This window comes from Dysidea avara, chromosome 3 (genome assembly GCF_963678975.1).
Source record: "Dysidea avara chromosome 3, odDysAvar1.4, whole genome shotgun sequence".
NCBI classification, from domain to species: domain Eukaryota; kingdom Metazoa; phylum Porifera; class Demospongiae; order Dictyoceratida; family Dysideidae; genus Dysidea; species Dysidea avara.
In genome coordinates, this window is record NC_089274.1 from 42,245,761 (window position 1) to 42,272,292 (window position 26,532).

A 26,532-nucleotide genomic window follows, 5' to 3' on the forward strand; every position below is an offset into this window, starting at 1 on the left:
CAGTTTAAAAAAAGTTTCATTGCCGAAACAATCAAAATAATCCTTCATCACCTTGTTTACATTTGCAACTGTGCCTACCACAAACATAGGGGGATTACAAAGAGTGAAGATCAGTATATTGTAGGTATTGACTGTACAATGATAATTGAGTGTGTTCACTTCTTTGCATTATTTTGTAACCGCCCACACAGCAAACTCTATGACAATGAAATTTCTGCTCAAATACACCTAAAAACTTGGTAAGTACTTTGTCGGACATTCTTCTACCATCCACATCATATATACATTTCAGCAGACAATGAAAAGTTATCAGTTTGGGAGAATTTTCTATTAATACACTAATACCCACCACAGATACTGATGCTACAGACAGAAACACATGTACCAGTCCACCATGAGCTGAAATTGAACTCATAAAGGTATCGGGGACATCACAAGTCTTTGACACAATGTATAACTGTTCTAGGTTGTGATTTGGTAGTATTTCAGATAGTGTCAATGGGGTATTTACCACAGAAGTACAAATAATTCTTAGGAGTTTAAGCTTTTTACAGCTACTGGTAATATCCTGCACTGATGTAGGATAGCAGTTAGCAATATTTGAGTGATGGAAAATGACATAGAATTATCCAGTCTTTTTTCGCTAAGACATAACAACTTCTACAACCATGCACCAAACTCAAGGACTGTATTGCTAACAAGTCCAAACATTTCTTATACAAAGAAATTATCATTTCCTCATACTCAGCACTAGCAATACATGGGCTTATAATACAGAAATCTGCTTTGATGTGGGTTAGTTTTAAGGTGCTCAGTATCTCCCAAAATTGAATTTGGCTCTCCAACTCTGTAACTGCTATACCTGATATGTCTAGTCCTTGTAAGTTGTGGCAGTGACTGGCAATGGCACGCATACCTTGTAGGCTCTTCAAGCATTGAGAACAATTTCGTAAGTTGAGCTGCTGAAGATTGGGACATGAAATAGCTAATTGCTGTAGATCACCAGGAAGAAGAGATTGATAATTTACCAAATCAACATGGGTCAAAAACTTAAGATCAGTAATAACGTTACTGAATGGACAACTTAGTAAGGACTTAATTGCCTTGTACATTGTCTTGCCACTAATACAACAATCAGTTAATAGTAAATAATCTACTGATATACCACACTGTTTAGCTTGCACAAGTGGAAGAACAGCTGTTTGGCCAAATTGCAGTTGAAAGCCTGGTAGAACTGGGCAAAGATCTAGTGACGTTTTGACTCGCGTGTACAGCTTTAGGTAAGCAATGTGGCCAACTGGCACCATAGCATTCCATTGCTGCCAATTTCCCACTAGATCTCCAAAATCTACACAATTTGCAGCAGTGAAGACAACGTTTAACTTTGGTGGTCTAAACCCCATCTGCACCCACGTGTGTACAGAAGCAAGAAATGACTTAGACTTATTACTTGCATACAATGTCAGTTCTATTAAGTTTGATCCCATCAAAAGTAATGGCTTGATGTAGTCAACATTCCAACCAATATCTAGCGTGTGTAAATGTTTCATATGTTGTACAGCCTCTCCTAGTTGATCAGGACTCATTGTCATTACTACTGGTAGACTAACATGTCTTACATTATTGCAGTATTGCAACATCTCATCTAGCTTTGGTGTTAAGTATCCGGGAAAGGCTAGTCGTTTGATATTTTCTTCACACCTCTTCAACACGTTCATCACACAAAGCTCCTCGCGAGGGTTGTAATAATCCCACAAAAATTCATGCCATAGTGACGGTGTTTCGCTGACAATTCGCAAGCTTTGTGAAATATAACGTAGCTTGGCTCTATCACGTGATGACAAGTACGACATGACGATAACTAGTAGTTCACTAGGAATAGTTAAGATAGAAACTTCCATAACGGACTGGTCGCCAAAAAAGCGCGTGCTTTGCGGCGCCTGATTAGATCAGCTTTATGATGCGCGTTAAGTTAGTATAATAATAGCTACTAGCAGAGCAGCAGAGTCTAGTGATGGATGCTAGAAAATAACAAACAAACAAAAAAGAACCGGAGAAAATCCAACATCACATTCCTCAAAAAAGAATTATATAATCAGTTCGGCTCCTTTAGCTACTTGATGACTATATAGTCCCAGCATCAAAGTTCCTGCATACATTTTCTAGTGGAATCCATATTAGTTATATATACCCATAACATGCACTTTGACTCTGATATAAGGGCATTTCGGCTCAAACATGTAGTGTCAAAACTGCATGGCATGTCAGGACGGATCCATGGAACCGACCCCTCCTATTGGGAAATGGGCTTGACCACTTTTTGGATTGAAATTTATTGATGCCGGAATTTCATAAGAAATTTTAAACTGTTGCCCCTAGCAACCTGAATTTTATATTATTTTGTAGGTGTGAATGTCAAAAGTGGCATCACCAATTTTTAAAAGGATACCATATATAGGTGATGGGATATGACATTTTAAAGTTTGCAGTTTTCCCATACATTATCTATGGGAGGGGGTAACAGTTGCCCCTTCTGGGCAATCACATGGATAATGTATGGGAAAACTCAAAATGTCATATCTCACGATCTACTATACTCTATCATCTTAAAATTTGGAGAGGTTAATTGTAAGATTCACACCTACAAATAATGTTAAATTGAGAAATGACATTAGTTGAATTTTTTCCACACATTATTTTTGTGATTGCCCAGAAGGAGCAACTGTTGCCCCCTCTCATAGAGAATGTATGGAAAAACGACAAACTTTAAGATGTTATATCTCATGACCTATATTATATATGCAATCCTTTTAAAATTTGGACATGTTACTATAGCCATTTACCCCTACAGATATTGTAAAATTCAGGTTGCTAGGGGCAACTTTTATTATTATGAAATTCATCCATTGAGATCAGTATGATGCAGAGGGTAAAACTGCGGCCTGGCTTTTCAAGTGTCTGGGTCTTCCCATGTGTCTAGCTAGCTAGCTACACTGTGCATGTCATCACTATCATGAATTTTATCTTTATAAAAAAAAAACTCCACTTATTCTTTTTGAAATGAACTGTTTGCTCGGAAACTAGCACAACATTAACATAGAACATACATGGTGTATGGATCCAGTATTTCATAGGGGTGCATGTGCAAGTTAATATATTGTGTGTGTGTGTGTGTGGGGGGGGGGGGGGATCATATTAGCTATATATAGCTTTCTAATTGAATTTGGTAACAATTTTGAATGAAATAAACATATCATACATTGTGAGCCACTTCATGATCATCATTTTACAGCGGTGACAATACTACTTTAAATCAATCGGCATACAAAGGGCACAAATGCAGCAGTATTTCAAGGGGCCAGAAGCTTATAATTGTATTAGTTTGAATTGCCTGTAGTTATGCATGGCTAGCTATGTGACAATTATTGGTCTGTATAATGCACCTATCAAAGTTTTGCCCTGCCTACTCCCATACGGGCAAGGAGGGGATTTGTCCCAGCTCTAAGTATAATTTCCCTACCCTGGGGCAAAATCAGTTGTAGGTCCAATCTCTTCCTTTCTCCATTTGAGTATCTCGTTCGTTTACAAAGCATTGCTACACCCCCATACCTGGGGCATAACTTTTGATCTAATCGCCTTGTTATGCCCCCTCTTTTTCCCACATGGGGGTAGGTGGGGCAAAACTTTGATAGGTGAATAATTATCTATTTCACTAGGGGAGGGCAAATTATATAGGTATATAAGGCTAACTCATTTGTATGGTCAGTGGTTGAGGATGCATATAATATGGTCAGTTGCTTATGTCGGTAAAGAGCTCTATGTGAACCTATATCTCCTTATATGTGCATGTGGAGCTCTTATTGATCAAGTATAGAAATTCTGGTAGTGGGGATCTGACCATCTGGAAGCACAGCCCTCAGATGCTGTAGTCTTGTTAGCTTTAAGGATGTTGCAATTATTATGGCAGGATGTTTGCCACAATGGTGAGACATCAGTACATAGAAGAAGAGGTTTAATTCAATACCTCACATTCTACCTTATAACACAATGAAATCATTTTGGATGACCTATTAGAATAGTTGCCTGATCTATTAGAATATTTCAATTTTGCGATATAATCCTTACTTCTAAAATATAAATTTGACCACCTCTCTTTAATAGCTCACATTTTATCTTATAACTTACTATTAGAATAGTTGACTGTTCTATTAGAGTATTTAAATTTTGCAATACAATCCTTACTCCTATAAAATATAAATTTGACCGCCCAGCTCTCTTTAGAAGAGATTTACCTTTCTCCTTTCTCTTTCTATCCTAAAATGCAATTATCTTTGTAGCTTATAGTATACACATTATAAAACTTTTTGGAAGGGGGTGCTTAAATCTGCCCTTGATCATTTGTGATTTTTACATCATACTCTTTTCAGAGGTCTTTACGTACAATAATAGTAATAACTCCGACCAGTGTTGGAGGATAGCTACAGTATTTTAGTAAGCTACACAGCTAATGCTTGGAAATTTTCTGTAGTTGGTTACATAATTTTTGCATACAAAAATTATTTTACAGCATAAAAAGTGAATATCCATCATTACACTACCAAATGTTGATATATAGATTGTTCAGCATTAAATTCCTGCATGCTGCAAGTCATGTACAAGTTAAAATTTCTATATGGACTTCCTTCCCTCTGCCCTTCTCACTCCTTTTAAAGAAGTCATGACTGCTCCATTAGAGTGACTCACTTCCACTTTCATATTTAAGCTAATTGCACTATAGCCTCTTTCTGATTACCAAACTTTGGCATTAAAAGTATTTTTTCAGCCTGCCAAGCGTTTAAAACACAAATATAAAAATGGATTTCCAGAATTGTTGGAAATGAAGTGAGCAATGTATTCATTACTAATGGCCGCACTATACTAGCAGCATTTATATTTAAATGCTTCAAACAATCACTTCAACTTACTCCATGCACGTGGTGTGTCTACACACCAAGATCAAACCCTGATGGGTAGGGCATCACTCCATACCAATGAAATGCATGCTGAAGCATTTGATGGAGAAAGCTGGGTACAAACAATGGCTAAAGAGTAAAGATGCATCCATAAAGAAAGGCCACATGAATTAAATATAGAAGAAACATATCAGTTGGAACACAATATAATTATGTCATTTAATTGTGGACTAGTTACACATTTGTATCATCATCCAGATCATCATTTGATGCATGTTTCAATAAGGTTTCACGAGGCATTTCGCACACAACATATTCTGGTACACGTTTACTACCCCATTTTTCGTACATTGCGAAAGCTTCTTCATTCCAATCAAATACCAGCCACTGTATCCGATGACAATCATTAGCTGCTGCTACCTACAAACATGAGCAAGACACATGTAATTACAATACACAGTGCTGAAACCAGGAAGGGCATTAACAGGATTTTTAATAGTGGGCTCAGGTAGTTAGGTGACTGCTCTATTAGAATAGACAATGTTGTTTGATTGTTTTAGAGTGAGTGTATATAGGCCTTTTCATTTAAGGCAGTGGAATGTTGCGTGACAACATAATTGCTCCATGATGTGGCTTCCAGAGTGTGATGTTGCCTTCAATGACTAATACATTACCATTGATATTGGCGGTGTTTGTACCAGTGCAGGTGCCGTATATATCGCTAACAATTTCGTATGAATAGGTAAGCGTTGGTGAGTGGTGGATCGTTACTTGCAGTGCTAATTTGCGAGTAATTAGTGACACTATCAAGTTGAAGCTATCTTAGCTTTGTTGCCCCGTTAGATGAATGCTAGTCCTATATCATTCACTGAAACAGCATGAAAGGAGAGTACTGTATCCAGCGATGTAGCCTAGATCAACAGCGTGGCACTCACAAGCTATCCAAGAGCTACGGTAATAGCGCCAGATAAATTCCAGCAGTGTGTAGATTTCTAGCATCACTGCCAGCTATTTTTACATTCTTTAGCCTCTCTAGTACGCTGGTTTCTCTATACAATAACTATCATCAAAGTTTGGGAACAGTACACCGGTCAAACGGCACCTTCACCATTGCTCCAGGTATGTCATTCACTATAAGACCACTATTTTCTGTTGTTGCTATCCTTAGCCTGGATTGAATGGCTGCTAGTGGCAAGAACAGTGGTGAACTATCATTAGCACTACCAGTGGCTTCATTAACTACAGCGTAAAACGAAGCGATTAAGTACATGAACAGCCGTTTATACAACTTTTGTAACTTGAAGACAGGTTGTTGAAATGAAATGAGACAACATTTTCCCGAGAGAGGAAGACCACATCTAACATTTAAAGAAACTTGGGATGCATATACAGTAGTTTTAAAGTTTCAGCTTTAAAAAAATGTATTTTTGTACAGGAGTCAATGGGAACTGCGAGTAGTGGTTAGCAATATCACACTCCGGAAAAGTGAAGGAAGTAATTAATACTAATGACATATTTTGGTTAGTTAAACGAAAAGACCTATTGGTTGGGTTTGCAAGCTTATTGCAATTTGATTATACTGTTTTACAAAATCATTAAGTAACATTGCCTTGAGATAAACACCTGATATGTAGATTTAATTCCAGACACAAGGCCATTGTTGTTGCAATCAGATAATAGCATCATTGTCCAATGTTCATGACTACTTGAGATTGATCAAGTCAACAAAACACTTTGTGCTCACTGTCTGAGGAACACGACCTTGGACTGCATACAGTTACTGATAAACTCTATATACACAACACAAACCTTGCATATTTCATTCTTGAATAAAGTAGCTACACCTTTTCCTACCATATCACACAAATGGTATCACATCACAAATATAACTATTATTATACAGATTACCTCTGTATTCAGGTTCAACATATAGGTCATCCACATGTAATACTCTTCTTCCTTTCCAGGTTGAATAAGTAAAGTAGTATATTGTAAATCCAATGGGTATGACTTTATCAGTGGTGACATATTCAGGTATTAGACAATGAAAGTATTGGCGGTCTCCAAACCCATCACGTAGTAAATCTAAATGTTTGAATTGATAACACAATAAAAACAGTCTATATGTCCACCTTACAACAGTGTAAACAAGATTATAAATTAACTTATTAACAAATTTCCATCCCATTGTTCTACCCAATATCACGGTACCCCCTAAGCATAACTATCCTCTTTAGATGTAGCTACATATAATTATCTGATCAGTTCCACTTGAGGATCAACTTCTTACTTGTAAACTTCATTGTACCAATGTTTCACATTCTCTTGGCTACAATGCGCAAGGTAGCTCCTGTATGAGTACAGCAATCTTGAAAACTTAACTGCACATCCTCAATATTTGGATAATCAGGTGAAATAATGGTTAAATCTTTAATAATGGGGAAATATGTGTGGCAGTAAAAAATGCATGAGGGTGCTGATGAAAAACAGAAAATCATTAAATAGTGACCTTATATGTTAGGCTGTCAGCTGTCCACTCACAGAAGTTCCAGGCTAATCTCATGTAGCCAGACCCTTTTCTTTTTTTGTGTGTGGGGGTGGGAAAGAAAAGGGTCTGGTGAACATAGTATAGCATCGTCGTTGGCCTATCCTGAGATTGTTGTTTGGTGCAAATGACGTAATCTGCTGCATTTGCATCCTGTTACCATAGATATTTCAGTAGTAGCTATGGTAACAGGATGCAAATTACGTAAATATTAGCAAATCACGTCATTCGTGCCAACCAGCAATCCGGAAGCTGCACAGCAGAATCCCTACAATATCAAGATGTAAAGCATTAATAAATAAACTAGTGTCCATTTGGTTCTACTTGGGGTACTTAGAGATAATGAGTTACTCTCTAGAATTCCTATGGATATAATTACATGAAAATAACAAGGAGAAAACATCCTGACCACCTGGTAGACTCCTGTAAGCGTTTGAGCGTAAATCGGATGGCTGCAGGTTCGAGGCTACCTAGGTCCAGTCATGGATTTTTTCTCCTTTCTCCAACTTTTCAAACACACCTTAAGTAGTTAAAGTCTAAGTAGCTAAAGTCTTTGAGCAGGCTGTAGGACCAGGTGTCCTACAGACCCTCAGCACTTGTGCTGTAAAGCATTAATAAATAAATAAATAAAAAGATAGGCCAATGACGATGCTATACTATGTTCACCAGACCCTTTTCTTTCCCTGCCCCCACACAAAAGAAAGAAAAGAGTCTGGCTATGCTAGACTAGTTCCAGGCCAGATGAAAATCTTTTGAGAACAGGTACATGCATAATTGTACCAGTTGGGTTTTCCCCCTGGGTGCACCAGCTGAACTGATATTAAATCTAGCATCTCACCTTTCTCGCTAACTCTAAGACTTGAAACAGGTTGCTTTTCAAACACCGCCAAGTCCTACATGCCCCAACTAGCTCGTGGACAGCAAAACAACGAAGTTACCGGCTTACTGTGAGGAATTTCAGAATAACTGGTACATCATTTGGTGTGGCTTTTCTTATCCTGTACACTGGATAGCTAGACGAGGTCCTGCTGCAGAGGCAGTGACGTAGCCAAGGGGAGTTCAGATACTTCGGACGAATCCACCTATTCAGTGAAGGTTTTAGAAAATTAAACATCATGACAAACTTTAGCCAGTAATGACAATCCCTCCACCACTCGCACGAAGGATCAATACGGAATCACAACAGCTGGAATATTCTCCTCCCATGAGGTGAATCACGTGATCACTATGCTAGTATCAGTATGTTAGTTGTAGACTTGCGGATTTACGGCCATCAAGCCTGTTGAGTGAAGTGTGCAGTGATGTTGGTGTTGAGCCTGCTCTCCAGCCTCTTGATGGTGAACCATTGCAATTTGCTACTGCCAATAGTGAAGATGGTGGGGGTCGCAGCGTGCGTTTTTCGATGTCAGGGTTTTCAACCCTTTTGCGCGCTCTTATTTTCGCTCCCAATTGTCCAGATGTTACCAGCTTCATGAACGTGAAAAAAGACGGGCATATGATGAGCGTGTTAGAGAGGTTGAGAGAGCTTACTTTTCACCATTGGTGTTTGCAGCTATTGGTGGCATGGGGCCCACTGCTACAACGGTTTTCAGGAAGCTTGCTTCAATGTTGGCTGAGAAGCGTAGCATTAATTACAGCAAATGCTTATTCTGGCTGCGATGTAGGCTTTGCTTAACTTTTCATTGTTGAGATCTGCAGTGATGTGTTTGAGGGGTCATCGCTCTTCAGTTGGCCGTCCATCAACCATGTACTAATATTGATCTGGCCTACTCAGAGGGTCGCTTGGAGTCTGGTGGCCTTGTTTGATTGCTGGTATTTCCAGCTCTCCAGCACTTTAACACCTAGCGCTGGGGGTGGTGGCAAGGGCAGTCCATCTAGCCCGGGGGGGGGGGGGGGGGGGGGGGGGGGAAGAAAGCCTTATAGACATGCCATGAAATGCTTAGCAGAATGTATGGTTTCGTGTACTTGCAGGTTTGCATATAATTGCTTCATTGGGGCCAGTATTCTACGGGGGTTTTCTGTAATAAATAGTGGTAGTCTAATATTTAATACAGTCAGCCTACATTCCAGCTTTAATAGCTTCACAAATTTGAGATTGACTAGCCCTCAATCTATAACACTGTCTACTTACACCTTTGATGCTCACCACGTTAAACATCTTCTGTACGACTGATTGCATTATACAAAAGATCAAAATAAATCATGAATTAAATTAATGTCTTTCCTTCTTCCAATGTTATGTGTCTGTGCTGTCATCATCATCAGTTGATACATGTTTCAATATAGTGTCTTGGGTCATACGATATGTAACCCAGTCTGGCAAGGAGTTTCCGCCCCATTTGTCATATGCTGTGGCTGCATCCTTGTTCCAATCTAGTACCATCCACTGGATCCGGTGACATTCATTGGCCACTGCTACCTAGATAAGAATAGCACAATTAAACTGTTGATACAAATGCCCACATAGATATAGAGGGATATACATGTAACACAATATAAACATTAGCTATGTGAATTACAGCTTTGTATTTAACAAGGTCAGTAGGCATGAAGCCTCCGGCCAAATGCAAAATTTATACTTTTAGTCACTAGGATATACAATATTGGGTTGAAACTGGGTCAGTACTATTGACCTGACCTGGGATGACTGACTGACTGATCTGGATAGCAATCTAAATGAGTTAGACGCATGCATCAAGAGCTATATTGGAGAAAAAGGTAAACAGGTAGCCATATGTTAACACTACCAACTGTAGGTGTGCTTTTTTGTATTAATTTTCAATTGCTTGCTTACTTGTATACAACCAGCACCACAAGGCGGCACTTATGGGCTCCTGATGCAACATTAATGGTAAGTGAATGTTACTCCATGTACAAGGACATAACCAGGGGGTTCAAATAAACCCCCCCCCTTTTCATAGGCAAAATTAAATATCACACCAAACTCGCTTGCACACCGGCACAGCCCTGCACTACTACTTTTGAGGGTTACTTTGTACTAATGCTGTATCACCAATGACGAATCAAGTATTGCATTATGTGATTAACTGTGCTTGTGATGTAAGGTGGAGGACTAACATGAAATTGTTAGCACAAACTATTAAATAGCTACATTGTGAATGTTTATGTGGTGGGTACGAGATGTCTTCAGTATATCGAAGTACAAGATGTCTGAAGGTGCTTCACTGAAGGACCGAGAATAATGTATATACTCCGAAGAAAGTTTTGCCAACTAGCTACTGAGGGACTCAAGTGTTGAGGGTACTGGTGTGATAGAAAATATTAAGTTGGCCATCATTTTACTGTCTGGAAGTATTACAATAGGTTTATAATAAGCTACACAAACAGCAGCATGTAGGTTTTAGCTAGTAAAGCACACTTTTAATGGTACTATACCTATAAGGGAACATTTTGTGCATGAATTCAAAAAGGTCCATGGGAAGCACCCACCCAGTCCTCCATCCAAGACATTTCACTTAAAATCCAAGTTTCATATATAGCCTTCCAGAAAATCCTGGCTACACCCCTAAGTCTACAAAGAGCAGCATGGATTTCTGATTGCTCAAGAAATTGTTCATGATTTGAAACTACTCCTGGATTTAAGCTCAACTAGTCTTGTCCTACAGTTCCCATTCTTTGAATGGGCACTTATCAGTCAGAGGTCATAAGTGAAGATACTTATAGTCTCTAAGTTCTTAAGCACCAACCGGCATGGAGGAATACACTAGAGTTCATGAGCTGCTTTGAAACTGTGACTACATAAACTTGATGCTTGTACTGCCACATCAAGCATGATATCAGGCAATATTAATTTATCATCCATGTGACCCAATCTGAATACCTGGATATTCTGTCACCCACTTGAACCAGACAAAACGTGACCATGCAGATGACACAACCCAGTTTTAACCCTGGTTCAAAGATCTAGCAAACCATAAATTATTGTGGTAGCTCAAACTTCATATAATACCATATAGTCTAAATATTTTGAGAGAGAAAACTTCCTTTGCTGATTTCGAGGTAAAATTTTATCCTTGAAATATTTTGACCTCCATATAGTCCAACACATATTTTGTGATTGTTTGAAAATTTAGCTACATTGCTCAACCTCAAAAATATTGCCCCTTGAAATATTTAGGCTATATGGTACAACACTTCAAACCTTGCATAGCTCCTTCATCATTAATGTAGCTACACCTTTTCCTATACCACCATACCATAGCCAGTATGTTGTAAACATAAAATAACTTACTTCTATGTTCAGGTTCAACAAATATATCTTCCAAATATAGAATTCTTCCTGTCCGAGTTGAGTAGCCAAAGTAGTATAATACAAATCCGATGGGGTTGGTATTATCAAAGAGAACATGTTCTGTTATAAGGCAGTGAAAATATTGGTGGTCTCCAAATCCATCATGAAGTAATTCTAAATGTTTGAATAGGTAACAGTGTACATAGTGCACCTATCAATGTCACGCCCCACCTACCCCAGGTCAGACAGCGGGTGGGGATTTGTAGGGGATTCATCACCCTAACTTGTCCCCAGGGTAGGGGCATTTGCAACACGAATAGCCATACTTGGCCATATTGTTAGTGATTTCTGGGATAAATAATACGAATTAGTAGGGGATTTGTAATCGAAGCTGTCTCCAGGGGTGGGGAATTTGTCATCTAGCATTTGCAAATTCCCACCTCTACCCGACCTAGGGTAGGCGGGGCTTGACATTGATAGGTGCATAGTACAGTTCATAATGTAATAGAGTAGTACTATAACTAACTGAACAGCTATTATTATTATTATTCTGTATGATGTAATTACTATATTGTGCATGCGTGAGCTCTTTAATTAGAATATGACTTGTGCCTGAATGTGAGCGCGCCGACAGTGGAGGTCCTACCGAGATCCGAACGTACCGGGACAATCCTGCAGTGAAGCGTCGTTGGAGGACAAGTCAAGGAAGACTGAATGTTTCTTTCCACTTGGACGCAAGATCTTGGATAAGATCAGGCTGATTCTCACCAAACACGTGCCGCTCAAGGTGTGACTCTTCTGATTTTCACGCAGCAAGTCTGAGCGAAGTTAGCCGTGAGTAACTGTGAGTTTGTCATATTCTCAAGCACTATTTTAACAGCAATGAGTAATGAAAGTGCATCGGTAACAGGCGTGGTAGATAACACGCAGGGGGCGGGGTCAGGACGAAACCCTCGTACCCATGTGCACGTAGCTCTTACTTCGGTGCGACTCAAAGCTGGCCAGCTACGCAGTCTAGGCAAGGCACTAGGTCTGCCTACGTCAGGGTCTGTTGGTGATCTGAGGCTCATGATTGAGGGGAAGATCACGGAGCTTGGCCGTGACCCTCGCAACGTACAGGTTGCAATGTCCAGAGATAAGGACGAAAGGAGCTTCACGCTGTCAGACCATGAGGGAGTGTTCCTCACAGTTAATCCGGAAAGTGATGAGCCGGATGAACAGGACGACAGCAGTGAACACACACGTGGTCACGAGCCCTCACATTCACCCATGCCCACAGACAAATCCAATGAGCTGGAGACAATTCGTAACGAGAGAGATGAGCTACAAGCCACAGTAGATACACTAACTCAAGAGAAGGCTACTTTACAAGAGCAGCTACAAGCAATGCAACAGGCACTAGAATCCAGTAAGACAAGAGTGAAGGAGATTTGGAAGATGAGCTGTGAGCAAGTAGAAGAATTTGATGAAACAACAGCTGTCAAGTATAGAGAGATTGCAGAACTGAAGCTAAGATTGGCAGGGCAAGTGACAGAGGGAGGTCACTCACCCACACCCAGCATTGATGGCTCAACAGAACTGCCCATAGCTTCTCGACAGTCGAGAAGAGGGAAAGCACCTCCAGTAGAAATGTTCTCAAGAGAGAACACAGGTATTCGCTTAGATGACTGGCTATCTAGTTTGCGTCGTGCAGCGAACTGGAATAACTGGACAGAGGAGGAGCAGTTAATACAATTTGCTGGACATTTGAAAGGGTGAGCCCTGGCAGAATGGAATCTCTTGACAGCTGAGGAAATCTGTACCGTAGAAAGAGCAGCTAAGAGCATGAGAGATCGTCTTGATCCATGTAGTAAGGTCATGGCAGGCCAAGATTTTAGATGAATAATGCAGAGAGATGGAGAATCTGTCTCAGATTTCATCTGTCGACTTGAGAAGCTTACTCAATTGCTTATGGTACTGAGAAACTGAGTAAGGAGACGAAGGATGTAATGTTATATTGACAGCTACAGGAGGGTTTGCGTCTGTCAATTGTGAGGAGTCCTAGTGTATCAGGTGCTCTCTCATACAAAGAGCTTTGTATGGCAGCAAAACATGAGGAGAAAAGACTTGCAGAGGTTAAGAAGCATCAAGACAATGAGAAGTCCTTCACAAACACTAAGTATAGATCTGACAGACAAGTAAGTGGGTCTGGTGCAAGCAGAAATAGTAGTGTGAGCTCAAGTCAGGCAGTAAGTAAAGATGTCAGAAGGTGTTATATTTGTAACAAATTAGGCCATGTAGCTAAGTTTTGCAAGGCATCTAACAAGGAGAAGGAGGCAAGTGGAAGCCTCATTAAGAGTGATGACAAAGCCAAGCTTCCAAACTCACAATATACTGGTAGTAAAGGTACTAATAAGCAAGTGAGTATGAAACCTTTAAGTGTTACACAGTCAGAGCCTTCTAGTAGTAGAGTTAGTGTGGATCTTGTGCCGCTATTGTATTCCTCAGATTCAGAGAGTACGGTCAGAGTTTGTGACCAAGGTAGCAGACCACAATATGTGAATATTGAGATACAAGGTGTACCTACATCAGGTGTGATAGACACCGGAGCTGACATAACAATTATGGGTGGTGAGCTATTTAAGAAGATTGCTAAAGCAGCCAGGTTGAAGAAGAGAGATTTTAAGCAAGCAGACCGTACTCCATGTACATATGACAGAAAGCAGTTTAAATTACATGGAAGAATGGATTTACAAGTAGCATTTGATGGCAAGATGTTAGTCACCCCAATTTACATTAAGATGGATGCTCACGACCAGCTGTTGCTGTCCGAAGGGGTCTGCAGTCAGCTAGGTATCTTAGAGTACCACAAGAATGTGTGGCCAGGTCGTGAACTATTGTCAGATTCCCCAACTAGTTCAGGTGGAGCAGCAGTCCCATTGGTAAGAACTTTTCGTGTTTGTCTTTCAGAGCCAGTGACCATTCCTGCTAATAAGAGCACTGTAGTTTCTGTGCATGTGGAAATGGACAAAGCTGCCAACCCAGTTTCACTGTTGTTGGAAGGGAATGGAGCTGTATGTAAGAACACTGGTCTGATTATTGATAGAACTCTCCTTCAGCCAAGTGATGATGGCAAAGCTTGTTTGAAAATTCACAATATTGGAGGCTTTACAGAACGGATTGAGGAGGGTGCCTTAGTGGGAGATGCAGAAGAGACCTGTGTGATGATCCCACCTGAAGACGACTGTGCTGTACCTGGAGAAGTTAAGCAGATCAGAATGGAAAGTATCCAAGAGAACCAGAGCCGTAGAGGTAGACTTATGGAATTGATCGCTGTTCCGAATTTGCCAGAACCAGAGAAGACTTTGTTATGCGAGTTCTTGATGGACCATAATGATGTTTTTGCCTTAGATGAGATCAATAGAGGGGAGACAGACTTGATACAATTAGAGATTGACACAGGAGAGGCATCACCTATCAAACAGTCATTTAGAAGAATGCCGTATGTCGCACGAGAGGAAGTTGTCAGTCAGTTGCACAAGATGAGGAAGTTGAATGTCATACAACCATCAAAATCTCCCTGGGCAAGTCCAGTGGTGTTGGTAAAGAAGAAAAATGGTTCCTTCCGATTTTGTGTTGATTATAGGAGTTTGAACAGTGTTACCAAGTCTGATAATTTTCCCTTACCTCGAATTGATGACTTGCTTGATGAACTTGGCAAGGCAAAATTCTTCTCAACGTTAGACCTAGCATCTGGATTTTGGCAAATCCGTGTTCACAGTGATTCTCAAGAGAAAACTGCGTTCTCAACTCCATTTGAGTTGTTTGAATTTTGAGTTATGCCATTTGGGCTTAAGAATGCACCAAGCGTGTTTCAGAGACTTATGCAGCAAGTCCTGGCTGGAGTAAACCCAGAAAATGGACCAAGTTTTGTTGCTGCTTACATTGATGATCTTCTGATATTTTCAGTTACTTTACAGGAACATTTGGATCATCTTCGCCAAGTTATTCACAGACTTAGAGAAGTCGGGCTTAAGGTCAACCCTGGCAAGTGTCAGTTTATTAGAAGTGAGGTAGAGTATTTGGGACATGTGATTACGCCAGAAGGATTAAGGCCCAACAGTAAGCTAGTTGAGGCAGTCAGAGACGTACTCTCCTCCCAAGAATGTCCAAGAGTTACGAAGATTCTTAGGTCTAACATCATATTACAGACGATTTGTCAACCACTTTGCAAAAGTAGCAGAGCCGCTTCATCGTCTTACTTGCAAGAATGCTGCATTTGAATGGTCCCAGGAGTGCCAAATTACATTTGATGAGCTCAAGAGGAGGTTAGTTACACCCCTTGTGTTGGCATATCCTAATTTTGATGTAGACTTTGTATTAGAGACAGATGCATCCCACCAGGGGCTAGGTGCAGTGTTATCACAGAGGCAGGAAGATGGCAGACTTCACCCTATTGCGTATGCCAGTTGTGCTTTGTCAGGGGCAGAGAAAAACTATGGGATAACTGACCTCAAGACTTTGGCAGTGGTATGGGCTATTTCTCATTTCCACTATTATTTGTATGGCCACTGTGTAACGGTGTATACGGACCACTCTGCAGTTAAGGCTGTGTTAGAGACTGCTAGTCCTTCAGGTCGCCATGCCCGCTGGTGGACCAGAGTGTTTAGTAGAGGAGTCAAAGAGGTAACTATTGTGTATCGTCCTGGAAAGGACAATGTCTTGGCTGATGCACTGTCACGCAATCCTACTGGTAGTGCTCCTGTGAATGGTCTGGCAGAGGAAGAAACCCAAGTTGCAGCTGTGAAATCTGCTCCAACTACAATAGATAGTGTCCTCAAGATGATCCCAGCAGTTGGTTGTTCTAAGTATGGCCTGGTGGATGAGCAGAGTAAGGATCCTGATGTGAAACGTATGTTAGATTACCTACGAACCAATGTGCTCCCTGAGGATCAGAAGGAAGCCCGTTGTATTGTGGCCCAAGCACCATCATTTTGTATATTTAATGGAGTGCTGTATTTCATTGATAGCCGACGAGGGAATACGAAGAGAGTTGTAGTACCACAGTCACTGAGAAAACTTATCATGACTGAGAACCACAGTGGCCCATGTGCTGGACACTTTGCAGGTAATAAACTGTACAATATGTTGGTTAGACACTGGTACTGGAGAGGTATGTATGAGGATGTTATGAAGCACTGTCATAACTGTCCCCAGTGTGTTTTCGTGTCAGGAAGTGGCAGGCATGTAAAGTCACCACTTCATCCAATACCTGTTAATAGACCATTTCAAGTGTTAGGGGTGGACATTATGGATCTGCCAGTGACAGAAAGTGGGAACAAACATGTGGTAGTGTTTCAGGATTACTTTAGTAAGTGGCCCCTAGTTTATGCAGTACCTGATCAGAAGGCAATTAGATTAGTTGAATTGTTGACCAAAGAAGTTATTCCTCTCTTTGGGGTGCCTGAAGCCCTTCTTTCAGACCGAGGCACAAACTTATTGAGTCACTTGATGTCAGATGTGTGTGCAAGGTTAGGAATTATGAAGTTAAACACAACTGCATAGTGCATACCACCCGGAGTGCGATGGTATGGTTGAAAGTTTCAACCGAACCCTGAAAGCAATGCTACATAAGCAAGTCAGTAAATTTGGTACACAGTGGGATAAGTATTTATCGGTGTTCTGTGGGCGTACAGGAATACACCCCATGATACCACAGGCGAAAAGCCCTCATATTTGTTCTTCGGGATAGATTGCCGATCACCAACTGAAGATGAACTCACACCTCCTACAGAGTGGAGTCCCATCTCAGTGACAGATTACAAAGAAGAGTTGTGTTGTTTTTATCACTGTCCTCAGCAAGACAACTTGCGGTGGAAACTATTCAAGAGGCTCAGAGAAAATATAAGGCTTATTATGATCAGAAAGTAAAGGCAGACAGATTTCGACTTGGGGAGTGGATACTTATTAAGTTCCCACATGAAGAGTCAGGGAAGCAGAGAAAACTCTCCAGACCATGGCACGGTCCATACAGAATCATGAAGTTGACTGACACAGGTGTAACTGCCATCAAGATATACTTCCCGGAGGATGGCACCATCAAAGTTCATCAGAATCGAGTGTCACCATGTCCAATGGCTGGTTGCTACTGGTATGGGGAAAAGCATAAATGCCCCAGTTTGCCAAAGTGGGCATTTTCATTATTCCAGGAGCAGGTTGACAGTACTGAATTGCATCAGACACCAAATGATTCTGTGTGTGAAGAACAGATACAAAGTGATACTACAGAGCAGAGATATGATACTTCTCAGTCCCATTCATCAGTGAGTGGTAAGAACCTCAATGATAGCAGTCAATTGTCAAGAGCACCCAAAGCTCCAACAAAAAGTGATGTTCCCTTGCCAGCTACAAGGAAAACTCGTACCAGGAACATTGTTCTTCCAATGAGATACAGAGATCAGCCCAGGTGTGCTGATAATGAAGGGTAGGGGTGATGTAATAGAGTAGTACTAACTAACTGCACAGCTATTATTATTATTCTGTATGATGTAATTACTATATTGCGCATGCGTGAGCTCTTTAATTAGAATATGACTTGTGCCTGAATGTGAGCGCGCCGACAATAACCTCACCTTTCTTGCTTATTCTTACAGCTGAAACAGGTTCCTTTTGATGTACTGCTACGTCCTACATGCACTAATTCATGGACAGCAAACAAAGAAGTTTCCGCCTCACTGTGATGAATTTCAGAATAACTGGTACGTCACTTTGAGTGGCCTTTCTTATCCTGTACACTGGATAAGGCCATGAAACACTGAGCAAGTCTTACTTGATTGTTCCACTTTGATCACTGCACTTCGTCATCGCGGCAGTCTTCATACTTATCACGTGACTGAAGATTGTTTTCCAATGCGTACGTAAGGACACGCCCCTTTTCCGAGTCGAAAAAACGCATTTCCTAGTAGCTTAAGAGGCCTGCTACAGTGGTTAAATACATGAAGAGCCCAATGGGAAGGTAGTTCACGAAGTTTGTAGAGACTAGGCACCAGTAGGCACCGGCCTATTATGCCCGAAATTTTACCTATTATGCTTTTGAGCATTGCTCAAAAATTAAGCCTATTATGCTCAAAATTATGCTTTCAAAATCAAAATTATGCTCTAGAACTGACTGTTTTATTAGAGTATATCAGCCTTTCCTGACTGCCCTATTAGAGTAAGTGACTGTTCTATTAGAGTATCTCGATCTTATTTCTGCAAAGTGTGAATAACCAACAAAGAAACGGTTTAATAAGTTGTATTACGTGTTTTGATTATAAAATCCACTAATAATACTATTGGCAGTGAATATTTGCTTTCTTTCAGGCGCGCGTATTGCGCATTTAATTAAGGTAAATGCGGGTATTTCCGGACAGCGCACAATTCCGGACACTTTATGTATAGCACCCAAGAATGGATCAACTAGAACACACTTTTCGATTTTTATAATCCCTATAAGAATAGCTATTCACACCAGAAATTTCAAGGCAATCCGTTGTTTCGTTCCTGAGCTAGCTTGGTAAAGGTGCCAAAGTGTCCGGAATTGTGCGCTGTCCGGAAATACCCGCATTTACCTTAATTTTTCAAACATCGTCCCTATTATGCTGGCATTATGCTTGATGCTTTTGGCCATCTATTATGCTTTAAATTATGCCGGCATAATCGGCCGGTGCCTAGGCACCAGCCTATTATGCTTTTAATTTTGCCTATTATTATTATTATTTTTTTATATATATATATATAAATTAATGACATAAGATAAAACAGTACATAATAAACAAAAACAAATTATCTTACATATGGGCCTCTTTGCCTATTATGCTATGCTGCAGTGTTAAACTTTTTTGCCTATCAATATGCTCATAATTATGCTCAAAATTTTGCCACAGTTCCGATGTTTTGTTGCTTTCTATGGATAATGATAAACTTTGGCTTTTGAACAACTGGCTAAATGTAAAAAGTACTCATGCATTAAAAATTTGGCTGCATTGTAAACTGTAATAACAGTCGTGTCAGATAACTACTGACTTAATACCATATCAGTGGCATCGACTGTTTTAATATTGTAAGTCAACCTTTTTCTGTGGCATGCATTTTTGCCTACAGTATGACAATTATTCTGCCTATTATGCTTGATGCTTTCAGGCACCTATTATGCTCAAAATTATTCCAGCATAGCTAATAGGCTGGTGCCTAGTAGAGTCTCTACACCTGTATTTCAAGCAGGCGTAAAGAAACCGCCTCAGATAGGTACACACACACGTTTTTACAAAAACAATTTAGGGTAGGGTAGTCTTGAGGTTTTGTAGAGAGAATTTGCGGGGAAAAAACACTATAGACAAACTATAAAACAGCTGAAAAGATATTTCTGTGCGTAATAAGTTGTTGAAAGCGGTTTGTTCTACTTTCTTAGCAATGCATAGCAAGAGAATTACAAAATAATTCACCAATTACGAAATCCGAAATTACAATAACTGCATTATTACAAAACAGAAGCTTAGTTAAAAAATATTTCCAGCTATGCAACTGATGCCTGTTTTAGGTTAGAAGTAGCACAACATCGAGTCAACTTGTTATGAAAACAATTTCAGTAAACCAGGCATGCCTGGTTTTAAAAATGAATAATTAATCCATGTATATATGCAGACACATATAGATTGTCTCTTCAGTACATAAACTGAGCTGGAATTAGGACACCATCTTTATAAGTAATTTGTTTACGCTACATCACATTTTTGAAGGCATCCATCAAATTAGTTATATAATCCATGCACTTGCACTCACCATTTTTGGCAGAATTACAATAAAATTATAAGTGAAACACCGTGAAAGAGATATACAACTGAGGTAAAATGCTATTGCTCTGCAAACAAGTGATTGAATGCTACCAGATTTCACACACAGGATCAAACATAATATGTACAGTATAGTTCTCCTGGCTGGTGCATCTCTCATACAAAGCAAGAATCCTCATTATGCATCTTCATGCTTTTATTTGATGAGTAAAGTGCATGCAAGTACTTAGTACTACAACTTAGTTCACCTTGTAGCTTAGTGGTATTTAATTGCTAGAATGCACTCTGCCATGTATCAAATTGAAGTGATTCTTTGGAATAACAAAAAGTGAATTAAATTAAAGCTAATAAAAAGTAAGGTCTTTTGTACATGTTCTCTTGTGTGGAGCATTTTCGAGTCTAAATGTGCAAACACATTTGCTGCCAACCTGTAGCTAGGTACCTTTATCTATTATGCCATCCTCAAAATTCTACCAGTTGTGCTCAAAATTATGCTGCCCTCAACAAATATGCACTTTCTTAATAGGGATAATAGTATCATCAACTAAGTTAAGATACCGTTGGCACCTTTTACAAAAAAAAGTGACTAGTTACTGACTGTTCTATTAGATAGAGTATGTCAATCTTTTCTAAAAAATTCGGCCAGGACTTACAGTATGACATAATTATTCTACCTGATTGTGCTTGGACCCCCTAGAATGACACCCCTTTCTGTTGTAAGCTTCTCTCACTCCACTGTGTAAAATTCATTCATAACCAAGTCAGTCCTCTTATTCTTTGGACTGCTCCACTGCCCCTGGATGCCCATTAAAATGTCAAAATATTTTAAACATAAATAGAATAAATAAATATGTATTTGAGTTACATATCTGTATCATCAGTTGATGCATGTTTCAATATGGTGTCTCGGTCCATACGATATGTGACCCACTCTGGCAAGGGGTTACCACCCCATCTGTCATATAGTTTAGCAGCTTCTTTATTCCAATCTAGTACCTGCCACTGCATTCTATTGCAATTCTTGGCAGCAGCTACCTAAACAAAAACCACAGCGTACTTATTATACACCCGAGTCAAGACACACAGTAGTGTGTTGTGTAGCCAAGGAAAGTGGGTGTGAGTGACAAGTGTGTCATGACTTTCATACTTTAGTACCCTATCCAATAATGAAGTTGAAAATTCCTCAGAAAAGAGCAAGCACAGGCTTACAAAAGTGGCAAGTGCAAAGTAAGTGTCATCAATGGTGGTGGCTATGAAATGTTTGAAAGGAAAGTAACATAAACATTACATGTAGCTACTACACAAGTACAAGGAAAAAATAGGACTTTAAAGTATTAGTTAGAACAAGCCAAAAAGGTTTTTACACTATTTAGAGGACCTGAGGACAAATTTTACAGCCTCAGTAATTAATTGTGGGTAGCCAAGCCCGCATCGTCTGAGGGGCTCTAAAAATAGTGTAGAAACTGATGTTGGCTCATTCTAAGTGATTTAGAAAACTTTCCTGAACAAAGTAGGGCATGCTAGCATAGAGATTTATCCTTAAGTCAGGTTGATCGTGTTAGTACCACTGCACTGGCATCATTTATAGCATTATGTAACAATAGTGCCAGTATCAAGCAGTTACTATGCTGGGCTAGATTGACACTTGTCTTGTCCAGAAAGTAGGTTATTAATAAGCAAACTTTGGATACTAGCATCCAGATTTATCCTTCGAGTTCATTGTGTCAGCACCACACCATGACATTTGTGTTTTGAATGTCTAGATCTGAACACTATCGATGTTTGTGTTGTCCAGAAAGTAAGCTACAAGTAAGGACATTTTGTTTTTGGCTTTGTTGATTTTTGTCTGATGATTGTAGTAAACAACCATGCACCAGCGAGACCACAGGTTACTCCCCGCCACAGGATTTAGTAACCTCAGACATCAAAGGAAATATTATGTACAATTTTCTAAGTTCAATTATAAGATCATATAAACAAAAAGCAGTGAAACAAGGGATTTTACCTACACCTGAAAATTGTACTACTGGATATTTAATCTCGTGGGTATAGAATGAAGTAGTTTTAAATTTTCACTAGTATATCTTCAGATATAGGTGAAATCCCTTGTTTCACAACTATTTATTTGTATGATCCCTAAACAAACTTACAATTTCTAATTTTTCTTGTACTTGTTTATTTATATTTGTAACATAATTATGCTGCACATACCACATCAAAAGAAAGAATGGCATCAGACTTAACATTTTTGTCTGAATGCATGCCCCAACCATCAATTACTGAAAAGTGCAAAGTGGCCATTTATGTTTAGCTGTGTATTCATTTTATTTTCAATTGCTTTACAGATACACATGCGGAATTACAAAGATGGTGAGGTACAAAGAAGATAAGACAGAATACAATTAAAAGTGATCTGAAGGACAAATGGCAATCAATAAAACTAACTACAACATAAAAAGTATAATAAATGTGGCTAACTACAGCTTAAAATTAATTACAATAAATGATAGTTACGAGCTTAGCACAACTACAACAAGGGCATACAAAATGAAAAGTACAATTATTATTTGAATTAAATTTAATTTAAAAATGATCCCAAAAATAGTTCTTTAACTTTTGTTTAATTTTGTCGAAGGAAAGGGTAAGATCAATTATTGGCAGAGCATTCCATAATCTGGGAAGTCTATAAAAACAGGAGTTAGCACATCTTAGGATGCTTTAATGATCTTATGAAAAATATAGAATGTCTTGTAGTTCGAATATGTACATCAAGGGTAATAATTTAAGATCAATTAGTCTTGTCTTATAATCCATAGAAAAATCATTTAAATGAATTTAGTGGCACATCACTGAATTCTTTCCAATATCAAAATATCCTTAATGAGATTGGGCTGCCACAAAGGAAGAACAATACAATAAAGTTGATCTGACTAAGGTTAAATAAAGAGATCTTTTGTTTGTATTAATGAAGTATTTTTGAATGTTTGCCATATCAAACTAATTGATTTGTACTCTTTAGTTGTAATGGCTTCGTCACCATGGGTATGTGTTGTACAGTTGATTATCTGCAGTAAGTTAGACTGAAATACTAAGTCACACAATTGTGATGAAAAAGTAGTTGACCCAGTTAAAGTGATCCAATTCACATCTGGGACATTGAAATTGTCCATTATGACAAGTGGCATGGGATCAGCAGTTAAGGTTCTCTAGATATGATATTAGATTTTGTCTATAGTTAGTAGAAGTATTAGGAGGGTTATATAGTAAGCAAATTCGAATTGGATTGTTTAGTCCGACGAGAAAAAGGATCAATTCTAAGTTATCAGGGTAATCTACAAGTTGGCTGGAAACAGAATTGATAGCTAAAAGTACTCCTTCACCTCTAGCGTTCCTATCTGAACGATATGTAGTAAAGCCAGCAGGAAGAATTTCACTATCAGCTATTGTAGAATTTAACCACATTTCAGTTATTTCTATAATGTTATAGCTAGAAGTGTAGACAAAGTTTTGAAATTTTATCAACTTATTTACAAGGCTTCTGTAATTATGCAACACAAATGTAGATCTTTTTTTTAATCAATTGGAATTGTCTGTAGAATCTCCGTCCACAGACATAGTCGGTGACTAGCATTCACAGAGTGGAAGACTAAATTAGAAACATACCCAACTTTCTTACCCTTAATGTAAATAGCACCTGACCCGATCTTGACATCTGCTTTGTTAACACCAGACTGCAGTAGCGACCACCTTTCTTTGAGTAATAAAGCTTCCTTTTTGTTATTCATCTGAGGTCATGTCAACTTTGATGGAAATTGACTTGTCCTGGTTGGCACCCAGGTTAGAAAGGACAGAAATCACATCTAGCTATGGCTTGATTAAGTTTTAACAAAAGTGGACGAGGACGATTCTGATCTTTATTGTATCTACCTAATCTTAGGCAGTCCCTGACTAAGTAGGAACTGATGTCATTGTTAACCTTGGATAAAATAGAAACGGACTTGTCCATGTCGTGCTTCACTCTGTCTGCCTGACTAGTTCCATTAGGACACTCACTAATTCCATATACTACCAGGTTAAATTTTCGGTTAACTTGTTGCACTGTTGCAGTAGCAGTGTTTGCAGGTTGTGTAGCAGGTTGTGTAGCAGCACTTGGAGACAAGCTTACAGGTGATTGTACAGTAGAATTCCCATTAGCCGGTTGCACCGGTGTGAGAGAATTGATTTTGTCAGTAAGTTTGGTGATAACTTGTTTAAGATTCACTATTTCTGAGTTTTGTTTTAAACAGAGTGCAATGAACACAGAAACAAGGTAAGTCAGCCTGCCTGAATTGTTCCTTAGTCAGGCTTGCGCATTGCCAGTGAAAGAACTTCTGACAGTCACCATCACAAAACATACTCTTGCCCTGGTTCAAAGGCCTGTTCGCAAATAGGACAAGACGAGTTGAGACTCTTAGTCTTCTTCAACATATCCGTACCATCTTGAGACGTCGCGGGTCTCTTTTTACCTCTCCCCATTCTGGTGTTGTGGCCGGTCACCCAGAACTCATGTATTATTGAAAGAATCGCAGGAAATGGAGAAGGAATAATCAACAAAAAAATCATGCAACGAATCCCACAATCAATTAAAAAAATATATTTCAACAGCATTACAAAAGAACAGTATGAAAAGGGCCTCTGCAATCAATCCAGTCTCTACAGAGAATACGGACAATTACCGTTACAAGTGTAGGGAAGCCATCATGTACTACTGTGAGTTAGCACCTTGGGCTATCAATGAAGAGAAATGGGATGCATGCATTATATGTACTGACGCACTGAAGCAATGTCTAACAGTACAAGAGCCATTATTGTCTGAAGGAATCAGCCAGGTAGGCAGGGTGAGTTACTTTGTAGAAACTTCTACTGAATAAAAAAAATCATAGTAACCTATAATTGGAAACGTTTTGGGCTGAACTGAGCTCGAGGGCACTCTTGGGCTTGGGTATTGTGAGGTTGGTTTCTGGTCAATACTTTTTTATTGCGAGAAATTGCAAACCTCCATGATCCCTAATATACAGTACTACTGTACTGTATTTTATCTTTTGCCACCACCATAAAGCTATGACTAAAACCTCAGTAACAAAGGACAAACCAGCAGGCAATCTTCATTTGCATTGCTGACGACCACACAACCATAAACAGAAACTCAAATAACTTCTTGATCAATGATACAAAAATTGTTGGGCGGATAAATCAAAAGTGGCCAGGTGGAATAATAATACCACAACTTCTGACACACCATGCTCTGGCAAATTGTACTCTATACTTGGTGATGTGTAGATTTGATAATATTCAGAGTTCTGTTGCTTTTTTTGTGCAACAGACAAACCTTGGCACACTCAATCATCATTAATGTAGCCAGACCATTGCCTGTAATACACACACTACATTAGAGAGAATATCACAGGCTTAAGCCACTCACTTCTGTGTTCAGGCTCAATGAACATGTCCTCTATATACAGAACTCTTCCTTCCCAGGTTGAATAGGCAAAGAAGTACAATCCATATCCGATGGTGGTTGTTTTATTAGAGGTGACATGTTCAGGTATCAATCCGTGATAGTATTTGTCATCTCCGAATCCATCACGGAGTAATTCTATATTAGAATGGTTTTCAGAATGTATATAAAGGTCTCTCTAACCTTCCTCTCGTATTTTAACTACTGAAGGCGGTTCCTTCTCGTACACTGCCAAGTCCTACGTGAAAACTTGACCACGAGAACAAACGAGACAGCTTCTCACTGTAATGTGTTTTAGGATAATTGGCACGTCCTCTTCTTTGGCTTTTCTTATCCTGTACGCTGGATAGCGAGTTGATTGTGAAAGCGCTCTCGAAGCACACCTCAACATTTTTAATATCACGTGATACACCATCTCCCATAAGCTTCCTAGTTTCATGATACCATAAATAATCTATGATGATACAGGGGGTACC

General features: G+C 39.4%; 3 protein-coding genes across 3 annotated transcripts; all 3 read right to left on the reverse strand.

The window, feature by feature from the left end:
• Nucleotides 1-5,031: 5,031 nt before the first annotated feature.
• On the reverse strand, nt 5,032-8,740 carry LOC136251050 (thialysine N-epsilon-acetyltransferase-like). Its single transcript, XM_066043427.1, has 5 exons — nt 8,444-8,740; nt 8,336-8,390; nt 6,861-7,037; nt 6,762-6,802; nt 5,032-5,372 (listed from the first exon to the last, which is right to left on the reverse strand). The coding sequence occupies exons 1-5, from the start codon at nt 8,612-8,614 to the stop codon at nt 5,187-5,189; spliced, it is 630 nt and encodes a 209-aa protein (XP_065899499.1). The 5' UTR covers nt 8,615-8,740; the 3' UTR covers nt 5,032-5,186.
• Nucleotides 8,741-9,642: 902 nt separating this feature from the next.
• LOC136251051 (thialysine N-epsilon-acetyltransferase-like) lies at nt 9,643-18,624 on the reverse strand. Its single transcript, XM_066043428.1, has 6 exons — nt 18,558-18,624; nt 18,464-18,515; nt 18,361-18,415; nt 11,750-11,923; nt 11,660-11,700; nt 9,643-9,916 (listed from the first exon to the last, which is right to left on the reverse strand). Exons 1-6 carry the CDS (start codon nt 18,605-18,607, stop codon nt 9,734-9,736), a joined length of 555 nt encoding a protein of 184 aa, XP_065899500.1. The 5' UTR covers nt 18,608-18,624; the 3' UTR covers nt 9,643-9,733.
• Nucleotides 18,625-21,374: 2,750 nt separating this feature from the next.
• LOC136251052 (thialysine N-epsilon-acetyltransferase-like) lies at nt 21,375-26,470 on the reverse strand. The gene is made up of 5 exons (XM_066043429.1): nt 26,340-26,470; nt 26,240-26,294; nt 26,021-26,194; nt 25,928-25,968; nt 21,375-21,594 (listed from the first exon to the last, which is right to left on the reverse strand). Exons 1-5 carry the CDS (start codon nt 26,445-26,447, stop codon nt 21,421-21,423), a joined length of 552 nt encoding a protein of 183 aa, XP_065899501.1. The 5' UTR covers nt 26,448-26,470; the 3' UTR covers nt 21,375-21,420.
• Nucleotides 26,471-26,532: the final 62 nt, after the last annotated feature.

Coding starts and splice junctions, on each gene's coding strand:
- LOC136251050 (XM_066043427.1), bottom strand. CDS start 8,614: ATGATGTTTAATTTTCTAAAACCTTCACTGAATAGGTGGATTCGTCCG. Junction 8,391..8,443: donor TTATTCTGAAATTCCTCACA/GTAAGCCGGTAA, acceptor TGGGGCATGTAG/GACTTGGCGGTGTTTGAAAA. Junction 7,038..8,335: donor TCTTAGAGTTAGCGAGAAAG/GTGAGATGCTAG, acceptor TCAAACATTTAG/ATTTACTACGTGATGGGTTT.
- LOC136251051 (XM_066043428.1), bottom strand. CDS start 18,607: ATGAAGACTGCCGCGATGACGAAGTGCAGTGATCAAAGTGGAACAATC. Junction 18,516..18,557: donor GATCAAAGTGGAACAATCAA/GTAAGACTTGCT, acceptor TCCAGTGTACAG/GATAAGAAAGGCCACTCAAA. Junction 18,416..18,463: donor TTATTCTGAAATTCATCACA/GTGAGGCGGAAA, acceptor TAGTGCATGTAG/GACGTAGCAGTACATCAAAA.
- LOC136251052 (XM_066043429.1), bottom strand. CDS start 26,447: ATGTTGAGGTGTGCTTCGAGAGCGCTTTCACAATCAACTCGCTATCCA. Junction 26,195..26,239: donor AGTTAAAATACGAGAGGAAG/GTTAGAGAGACC, acceptor ATTCTAATATAG/AATTACTCCGTGATGGATTC. Junction 25,969..26,020: donor CATTGAGCCTGAACACAGAA/GTGAGTGGCTTA, acceptor TGTGTATTACAG/GCAATGGTCTGGCTACATTA.